A 10,412-nucleotide genomic window follows, 5' to 3' on the forward strand; every position below is an offset into this window, starting at 1 on the left:
CTCTTTAGAGCCCTTACGGGGCTTTTTGTTTGTTTGCTTATGGTAACAAGGCTAAATATGAATAAATTCAACACTGTCTGAAGAAGTCCAATAAGCTCCTGCTCTTAAAGAACACACTGCCTGTGTTCATGCTTCATCACCTTATCCCTCACGAGAACTGCTTTAGAAGGACAGCCTTTCATTTACTGTTGTACAGATTCACGTGCCAGGCAAACCTTTGCATGAAAGTTTGCACAGCAAAGTGTGCATCTCCCCAGGCTTCCTCAGTTGTATTTGGGTACTGAAGGTGACAAACTGATCAGAAGAGCAACCTGAGAGTAGGCCAGCTGAGAATCTGAGGGTAATGTTTAAGAAGAGAATACTTCTGGGGGAACTGAACTGGTTCGGTATGGCAAGTGTTTTTCTCCTCAGAGGAACTTCCAAAATACAATGAGTGCAGTATTTCTGTGGTATTTGCCAACTTCAGACAGCCAGCATTCCCAGCAGCTGTTTCTGAGACTGCCTTTGCCCTTTTTTCTCTACCAGAATAAACCCCCAAACCACCATCACCTGAAAACACTACAACAGTTAGGAATAAACTACAATAGTACCAGTCTCACATAGAAGACAACCTGCCATCACTCAAAAGGCAAATTAAATTTAATTACATCTCCAACCTCGTTAAATAAGATGGTAGTAGATTTAGACAGTAATCTTTTCCTCATTTGCAAGAAATATTTACTGCATTAGCCTCAATATAAACCAAGTGTTCTGAATGAAAACTGACCTGGTTTGTGTTACCTAGTAAAAGCTGCATTTACACACACAGTTTGTAATGTAATAGCACATGCGCAAACCAAAGTAAAGCAATGATTCCCAACACCAGCAACAATGAATAAGTGATTTTTTTTAAGAGTGCAGGTTATGGAAGTGATTAAGAAACCATTCTTCTGTAACACCCTTTTCAGTAACAACGCCTTCATTCTTGAAAGGCTGACAGCAATATGGGAGGAAAGATAATTGGAAGAAAATTAAATTCTCAGTTTCGTATTACTAAGATTGAATGCACTTGTACTGAAGAGAGAAACACTTACCAGTGAAATACAAAACTAACCTACTATAGACCTACACGCACTGGAAAAGCATCTCCCATGCCCACACACCTCTTTACTCTTTCTGACAAGGACTTACTAAACTCCACTGTTGTGGTGCACGAGTTTCACATATTGCCTGTTCCTCTTGTCTCTGCAAGGCTCAGTTAAGGCAGCAGGTTACCAATGCCAACTGCATGTCCAAATTTCCCACTTCTGTACTGGTGATTCCTCTACCTCACCCTTTCCCCCTAGAAACACATGCTCAGCCAAACACAGCCTCTTTCTCTCATCTTCAGCCCAGGCGAGGACAAAAGTCTGCGGGACTAGCTAGAAAGAGCGACCACAAACTACATATATGCCATGTCTTGCCTACTTCCCAGACACAAATCTAGGAAACGGCACATTATTAAACTGATTAGGACCCTGTCATTCGTTCAAATATTGTCAATCACGTTCCCATTTGTGTTTAAAACATTTCCTGCTTTGCAGAAAGTTCTGGCAAGCGAGCCAAGACAGCCTTGCCCAAGAACAGCAAGCTAAGGAGAACGCACTATACAATTACCTCTCAACAGATTTATGGAAGAGCTCTACTTAATCCCTTCAATTATGCAATACAGCAAATTAGAGATTTTTTTAAAAGATGGTTGCTTTTTTCAATTTCTTAGCAGAGAACTAAGAAATACGTTTTACTATTGTCGCTTATTCTTCAATAATATTGTTCAATAATATATTTTCTTGTTTTTCACCAAATTTATATCCCAAACACATCCTCCAAGTTCACCAGAGAGACTACCGAAGGCAGCAGAAGGGCTGCTGCTATGCTGTAGTGAAGACAGGTCAAAACTGAAATATTTTTAAGTTGTTGGGCATGAAAGTCCCTTTTGAGAGTCCAATTTTTCAATTTGAGAACATACGGAACATTAAAACAAGGCTGATTCCACCTAAATGATCACATCAGTGCAAGAACAAGATTCTACATCCACCTTTTCGTAACAAAATGCTTAACAATCCAAAAACTTCATGGTAATGGAATTTCTGTTCCTTTGAATGCGCACTGTCCAACCAACACAAAGTGAACAGGAATAGCAACTACACCTATAATCTTGCCTCAGCTTACTTCATGCCTAAATTAGAGTGATTGGGTTCATGATCTGATGTCATCCATTGTCTGGGAGAAAAGGAACATGAACAAGGTTTGTTGAATGTATAATCCTTACAGAAGAAACACATACGTAGGTTTTGAAGATCCCTTATAAATACCAAATTTTAGCACCAAAACCAACTGTCTGCCTGCCACCTTTTCATACACAGTACTAGCAGACAATCCACACTTGGTTTGAAAACTAGACAGCACCCACTAGGAACTTCTTCTCTGAGGCAGCCTGCTAATTTTGTGTCTACTGCATTCTATTTCCGAGTTGCCAAATAATGGATGGAGCAAGAAATAGCTGCTGAAGTGACTACAGGACAGCACTGTAGCCATTAAACTAAAACTTCAGCCGTTCAGCTTTGAATTTCCAGAACTTGAGGCACTGCAGCGATCACTGCAGTGATTTATGTAGGGACAACTTGCGGTATCCTTATACCACATACAAGTCAATTACTACGGGTTTTGCTGGCTTGTTCTGCCCAAGTAAAAATAAGTAAAAGAATATTGATTTTGTTCAGTTTCTACCCAGTGTATTGGAACACACATGAGTATTATTAGGTGGAAACTTCTTTTAGGTAATAGCACCTAGTCTAGGGACAGACATTAGACTGATGTTCAGATACATGTAATTCCCTAGAGGCTTTAGATTTCTCTTTCACAGCTGTCTGATGCTTCAACATGAGAAAAGAGTTTGGATTAGCATGTTTGGTTGGTTTGGGGGTTTTTTTTAAGTCAAAATGTGAAGAAGGCAACAGAGACATTCTCCTTAAGGAATCCTGACCTAACTTTTAAGCGAACTTCAGAAAACTACCTATTTTGACAGAACGCTAGCACTCTTGACAAACAAGTGCTCCTGCTACAAAAACTTCCCTGAGAAGCACCATTTTCTTTGAAGTCTTCATTTTTTAAGACTGACACCAAAAATCTATGGTGTTAATGAATCACAGCATTGTTCTTTATGATTTTTTTTGCACCCCAAGATGTCTTTTAAAGATGTCTTTAAAGAGGTCTAAATAGTTACCAAGTCCACAGATTGCTTAATGAAATCCCCATGTAGAAATACCAAGCAGCAGAAACCTCTCTCTACCAAAGATATGGAAAAGGGACCATCAAATACTATTAAGAAGAGAAGGGACAACCTAGACCTCTAAGCAAGTATTGCTAAGACTTTCATGGATAAAAGCAAGACCTTTTTCCACTACTCGGCCAGTTAACTTGGTAGATGATGGAAATAAATGTCCAATCTGAATCAACAAGCAATTGATTAAATCATTGTTTGCTACTTGAGCATGTGTTTTGAAACTGCCTTTTGGTACGAGGGCCACTCTCATAGTTCAGCAAGTTACGAAATGCTCTTCCGGGGGTTTATCTTGAAAATTCATTTTCTTCATCCTATTAAACAAGGACCACTGAAGTTTCAGGCAGACTTGGAAACCAGCAAAGATGTGACAAGTGAATCAGGGGAGGCCATGACAACAGGCAAAGTACTAAGATGATAAGGAGAGATACGCTACTGAAGAGAGTAGCGCGAGTACTAAACTGTATGTCCCAAGAAAACAAACTTTCAAGACAGTTCTAAGCAGGAAAACCAGTGCATGCACGCCTTAAAAAAAATGAAATAATCTCAGGGCCAACTTTTCTTACAGTGTTTTCCCCAATTCTTCCACTAGAGGAAAAAAAACCCAAGAAGTTTAGAAGAAAGATTCTCTGTGACAACCAACCACAGTTAGGTTTAAGCAGCATGCTTCCTCCAGATGCGTTTCTCCACATAAACAAGGTTCTGCTGCTTTCAGTCCCTCGTTAGTCTCCAAATGGAGGTGGACATAAATTCCAGAAAGGCTAAATAAGCAGCTAAACTACGCGTTTTCTACCACTGGGGGGTTTTTTGTTTCCAAAATACATTTTGGTGCTTAAAAAAAGAAAAAAATAACCCCACTCAAATGACAAAATCATCCTGCACAGTTTTTATAGTCTGTACATGACAGAGTAGTCTTCACAATCAAAACAGCAGGCGTGTATCGGGATGGTATGTCCAGGAACAAAATGGAGGTTGAAAAAGCAAAACAAGGACGGATGGAGGAAGCTTACATGTGTATTGTTTTATGCTGGAATTCAGAATGTAGCCAAGAGAGCTCTTCTGAGAGGTCGTATTCTGATCAACAAGAGGTATTCGAGCATTTGTGCTAAGCATGTTGTAAGCGTATGCCACTGCAATGTCGAGATGGCCAATGCACTGCTGACCTTCTAGTTAGTTCCAGACTGATTTAATTGCATCATTTCTCTAACGCTGACAGAGAAATTGGCTGGCCTCAAAGACCATGCTGGCAGCCCACTTTGCTAGTCTTGCCTGCGACAGACATGCTCTCCCACAGCACTTTGCGCTGCGGTATCACACGGTGTAAGACCAACAAGAAGCAACCGTAAGCAACCATAATATTGCAATCGCCATGGACTGAATGCAGAAAGGTCTATTTCCAGAATTTTGGAAACCCTAAGTCACCAGAATGATTAAAATGCCCAAGAAGCTTTCTTTAAGCTGAAAGGGCAAGAATAAAAGACAAGCATGCTAAAAAGCCCTTCAGAGCAGGTCAAGTGACCTTGACGTTAGCAAGTCAATTTTAGAAGCAGGGTAAGAAGGGCTTCCTTCCCCTTTTAGATGCCACAGAAGCCTGATGTTTCAACTACATAGTCTAAAAAACTCGTTACACACTGCAGGAGATGGCTCTGCATGGGCAAATGACGAATTAGATCCCCCAGAAAGGTATTTTGCAGGTTTTCATTCACACTGGAACCAAATGCTCCAGAGGAACGTCAAATGTCCGTGGTTAAGCACCAAGCATACCCGAGATATATTTAAAGACATTCAAATGTAACCATACTTGGGTCTGACATATGGAAGCGCAAGAGGCACCATGTTTTATCCAGACATTTTTCTGTCAGATGAATAAGAGACTTTTTTTCCCCCTCAAATCAACCCAATCCTTTTTACAATGAATCTCTGCAAGACTTGCTCCCCCTCAGGGGGTGGCAATGGGAAAGAAAAGAAAGAAAATGAAAATGGGGACATTACTGCCAAAAACAGAAGGGAAAGACTGGATAATGAAATAAACCTACCTTCATCTCTTCTTTACAGAAGAAAGCATTTCAAGAAGTTAGACGTTAGACTCTTCTCTGAAGAACTATAAGCCTATGAGAACAGGTATTTTTGTGATACATACTAAGTTACTAACCCCATGTTGCAAAGGGTCAAGAACTGAGGCTAAGTTTCAGGGAGGAAAGAAGACATGTCTTCGTGCCACGTAAGACAAGAGAAGATAAGTAGAAGCCAAAGGAGTCTCACAAAAAGCAAGAAACACCCCAGGCTTTAAAGGAAGAGTTACTCAGAGAAAAAAAAAAAACAAACCCAAACCCTGGACACTTGGAAGAGGAATGCTTCCAAGGCGAGGCACGTGAACGTGGGATGCTCGCTTCCTTCCTGCCAAGGAAGGAACATGCACTAGATAAGAAGTCTTCTGCGTATCATCAACGAAGGACAACTGTGCTCAGTATTTGCCAGTTTACCCTAAATATGATTTCACCCCTCTCCTGCAGAGACAAGGTCAGGGGGAAGAGAAAAATGAATCATCTTCTCTGTGTGTCCACGTCCCAGAGAACCATCTTCTCTGCATGCGATTGCCTCTCCAGAAGCAGAGCCAGGATCAACACTCAAGCCCACCCTGATCACATCAAGCTTTTCCATCCTTTTAAAGCAACAGTCTGAAATTCAAGCCGAGTTTTTGTCTGTTTTTCTCCTCTTGGCAAAATAAATACAGAAAAGAGGGAGGGGTAGGAAAAGAATGTAAATGCCCCTCTGACACTGAAAATCTCATCCCCAGCATCCTCTCTAGTCCGAGCCATGCCTCAGCCTCCTCCACACCCGCAGGATTTTGCATGCAGTTGTGTGAGGTGCATAAAGAGCCTGCCTAATGAATAAGATGAAGAGAGGAGTAAGGGAGAGAAAGGAAGGAAAGGGAAGGAACAACCTTTCTTTTCTCTGCTCTTCCTGGGAATCTGAAAGTTCCTCCTAACATGCAGATCTTCTGGGAGCTTAAGGAGAGGGGGAGGCCCCCCCAACACACTGCTGAGCGGCTGCTGCTGTTGTTCATTTGCCGTTGAGATGCTGCTCCTGCGCTGGCTGCTGCTAGTGATGCTGAGGTTTAGGGGGACCTTGTCTTCCGCAGCAACAGCAGCCACCAGCAGCGCCTCCCCAGTGCTACTGCTCTGAGAGCGTCCGCCATTTTGTGTGCTGTCCTCGGCAGCTCTACGACTCTCCACCCCGACGAGGCCCGCGCTGATCTTCTCCGTCCGGTGATGCTGCTCCGGCTCCATCTCGTCACCACTAGGCATCACGACATCCGCCATTCGCTCCTATCGCCGAGAAGCGAAATCGATAGCCCGCGTCTCCTCTTCCTCCCCCACCGAGCCGCCCCGTCCCCGCGCCCATGCGCCGCCGCTACTGCTCCCCCCCCGTCCGCTCGCTTTATGGCAGCCCCGGCACCCCCTCCCCGCGCGCTAACATGGCGGCAGCGCACGCGGGCAGGGGGCGGGCCTGCAGCCAGACCATCTTAGCCAATCCGCTGGCGGCACAGGGGGAGCCGCCGCAGCCGGTGGCGCGCTGGGTCCGCGGGCGGGCGCGGAGCCGCATCCGAGATGGTGTCAGGCTGCCCCCTCTGCCCCCCACCGCCCGCTGGGCGAGCCCCGGCAGCGCCCGAGGAGGTTCCTCCGCCCCGGGGCCGCCCGCCGCCCGTCTGGGGCGGAAGAGGCCGCCTGCTCGTTTCCCGCTTCCCTCCTACCGGCGGCTGCTCCTTCCTCCGGCTCTAGAGAGGGCCGAAGCGAGGTCCCGGCGTGGCAGGTGCCTGTGTCCGTCGGTGGTTCCGGCGGGAGCGAGGCCGCCGCTGGGCCCACGTCCCCGTTCCGGCGGGAGCGGTGTGCACGGAGTGCCCTGGGGAGAGGGACAGGGAGTGTCACCGGGATAACGCCACATGCTTCAGCCTGCACTTCGCAGGCGGCACGGCGGCCGCGCCATGCAGTACCGGGCACGCTGCTGCAGAACGGTGCCCAGGCACGCTTCGCCCTCTGCCCGGGCGAGAACCCAGCCGCGCACACGGTCACCGCCACAGGGCCCCGGAACAAGAGCAGCCGTGTGCTGCCAGCGCCAGTGCCTGCTTCTCCCTCCCCAGCGTGAAGGGTTTCTTTAGAACATTGGACAAAATGAAAAAATTGCCCCTTTGAAGAACAGAAAGAAATTATTAACCATGAAGGACAGGCAGAAATTGTCACATACCGTAACAGAATTCTTGGATAGTGTCATTAATTAGAACAGCACCAAATAACCTGCCCCACCCAACAGCTTCCTCTGTATTAGGGACATACAAACACTGACAAACTCTGTCTTTGGATTAGTGGCTTTGGACTTAAGTTATCTTCACTGTAAGGAGTAATTCCAATTAAAACAGTAATGAAAGCTTTATACAAAAGTACAAGAGGCAGTTCTTACCGAATCTTGTTAAAACACAATATTTGTTACTTTTTTTGGGACAGAAAAAGGAAATGTGGGTTACTGCAAAGAATTTTACATGTTTAATTGTGCAACTTCCTTGGATTTAATCAAGTGCATGTAGGATCATGACAAAAGACAGGTTCTATAGCAAGGGTACTTCAGTGACAATAGCTACTTGTATTGCATGGGTTGTGAATCTACAAACTGCAAGCAAGCTTCAACATGAAAAAACAGCATGTGCAAGTAACTAACTGTCTGACCTTCTTCAAAAAATAAACAACTATAATGTCTCATCAGTAAGATAAAGAATTACAAAGCACTTGAAGGCCATGCAATCCACTGCTTATGTACCAAAGAGAACTATTTTTCAAATGCAGTGAAACTGACTGCTATAAATGGGTTTGGTGCTGTTGAAGCAAAGTCAGAAATTGTTTTTCCAGATGATTTGCTAAGGAAACTAGAGGTAGTCTGCTGGGATGGTTCTGTGTAACATCTTTTTCAGTGCAAGAGCTGAATAATAATGTGAAGCTGTTACAAGTTCTATTCACTTAACAAAACGTAAGACTGTATTTATGGACTTTAGTGTGACATAGCAAAACACGCTGTGACACAGGTGCTAACTTAAATTACTACTGTCTCACAAGATCATTGTTCAATCTGTTCTGTATTCTGTGATTAAAAGAATAGTGAGAGTGCATTTAATCCTTGTGGTCCTTGTGTAAATCAGCTTTTAAGGAAAAACAGGGCTTCAAATATTACGCCAGTAACTGGCATTTCAAAACAATAAATCATGGAATTTTGTCACATCTGCATAGTTGTTAGGTATCCAACTTTGTTGGATTCCTCTGTAGTACTTCAAGGTGTTTCTACCTCTTGTTGTCCATCCTACACCTGTGTTGGAGGCCAGTATCAAAACAGAAGTTTAACACTTGCTTCTGTCACCCCTGCTGCGAAGCTTGTAACTTCTGGTAAAAGAAGGGTGTGAATATGTGAGAGCCAAAGCAAAGACCTTTCATTGGCAGCTCTGAGGAATGAACTAAATTGAAAAGTGCCTGCTGAAAACAACCCATTTTTGCAGTGCCTAGAAAAGGGAATACCAGGTGTTTAGTTTTACAAGTAACTTGGCAAAACATTGAATGCCCACAGTTTGTTTGTTTGTTAAAAGTATACTAGTTAGTGCTGTTGAACAAATGCATATTCATTAGTTGCTTTTACCAATTATCTTAAATCCTGATAACTAAGGCCATTTATATTGTCATCTCGAAAGCAGCTACCGAGCTTAAATGCAAAGTCTTACCTGTGCAAGGAACAAATATTTTAACCTAGCTCTTTTATTGATCTCTTTTTAGATGACCTGAAAGTCGGAAAATAGAAGTAACTTACCAACCCACAAATGGTCTGGTGCTAATGGTAGCCTCCAGGGTGTTAAAAGAAGATAAGCTAATAATTATTAGTTTCTTCTTAGAAGTCTTTGGGGAGCCTCCAAGTTTAAATGGGGTAATTAGTATCTGTAACTATAATTTGCATAAATTACAGAAACACAACACCAAACATTCATCTAATGGCAGAAACATTATCCAGAGGTAATAAAACCCACAAATGCTGCTTTCAGCCTATGGATACAGTAAGATGGTCTCCCTAAGAATTTGATGTCCTGCCTCTGTGAGGATTCAGTAGTGCTAAAGAGAATATTACAGATGAGCCAACATACTATCACAGTAATTTTGCTGTGCTTTACCTCGCTCAGATAGAATTTCCTCTACAAGGGGGAAAAAAAAAAAAAGAAAATAGCAGTCTAGTGTTATTTAAGTCTGTGTTGATTCATTATGCATCTGTGAAGATATCAACCTGCTGCTAAAATCACCTCCAGGCTGTGTATGTCTTCAATATACAACTGCTGAATGGGTTGTTTGGATTTGATTCTATCTGGCTTGCCTGCATTCACAAATGAGCAATAATACAGTAGTGAGTGAGGTTGGAATACTCACTCTCATTTTACACATACTCTTCTTTGCTGTAACTTGTGGGAACATCTAACGATTCATACATTTAGTGTAGGTCCTTGCAACCAGATCATCTATTCTCATTCCATGAGAATCACTGAAAAATGCTTTGGGCAGGGTAGAAGAATTTCCAAAAGAAAGTGAGGTTTTCCAGTAGCCATAAAGTTATTGTATGTAGAGGTAGTAAGTATACGTGATTTCTTTTCTCCTTAGGAAAACATATTTTTAGCATATATATATATACACACATACACACACGATGTTTATTTCCTTGCTTGTTTGAATTATCATAACTCTATTGACATACTCTTCACATTAGATGAAGACCTATCTACAGACAGTGAATAACAATATGAAGAAGAAACACCGAGTCTAAACTGCGTATCTTCACCATATTCCAGTAATTCTGGAATAGAGTTGTTTTGTATGCATCAACTATAGAGCCATTCCAGTAAGTTCAACAAGCACTAAAGAAACAACTACAAAAAAGGGTAACGGTGGGAAACTACTGTCTGCTGAAATGACCTTGTAGCTCTGAGAAGTATGCTTACTATCACTTCTACAACAAACACTGAAAAATATCCTAAAGCATATGTTTACAGTGTACTTAGATGCACTCAGTAACAAGAAATACAAACATAAGTGTG

The 10,412-nt window shown here is 42.9% G+C and overlaps 1 protein-coding gene across 5 annotated transcripts in view; it reads right to left on the bottom strand.

The window, feature by feature from the left end:
- Positions 1 to 6,746, bottom strand: part of TASOR (transcription activation suppressor) — a 30,927-nt gene extending 24,181 nt beyond the window's left edge. For all 5 annotated transcript variants that reach the window (XM_030500553.1, XM_030500555.1, XM_030500550.1 and 2 more), the window contains exon 1: positions 6,246 to 6,746. In XM_030500553.1, the coding sequence (XP_030356413.1) occupies positions 6,246 to 6,624 (379 nt within the window). In that variant the 5' untranslated portion in view covers positions 6,625 to 6,746. The remainder of the gene's footprint in view (positions 1 to 6,245) is intronic.
- Between the last annotated feature and the right edge of the window lie 3,666 nt (positions 6,747 to 10,412).

Source organism: Strigops habroptila, chromosome 11 (genome assembly GCF_004027225.2).
Source record: "Strigops habroptila isolate Jane chromosome 11, bStrHab1.2.pri, whole genome shotgun sequence".
NCBI classification, from domain to species: domain Eukaryota; kingdom Metazoa; phylum Chordata; class Aves; order Psittaciformes; family Psittacidae; genus Strigops; species Strigops habroptila.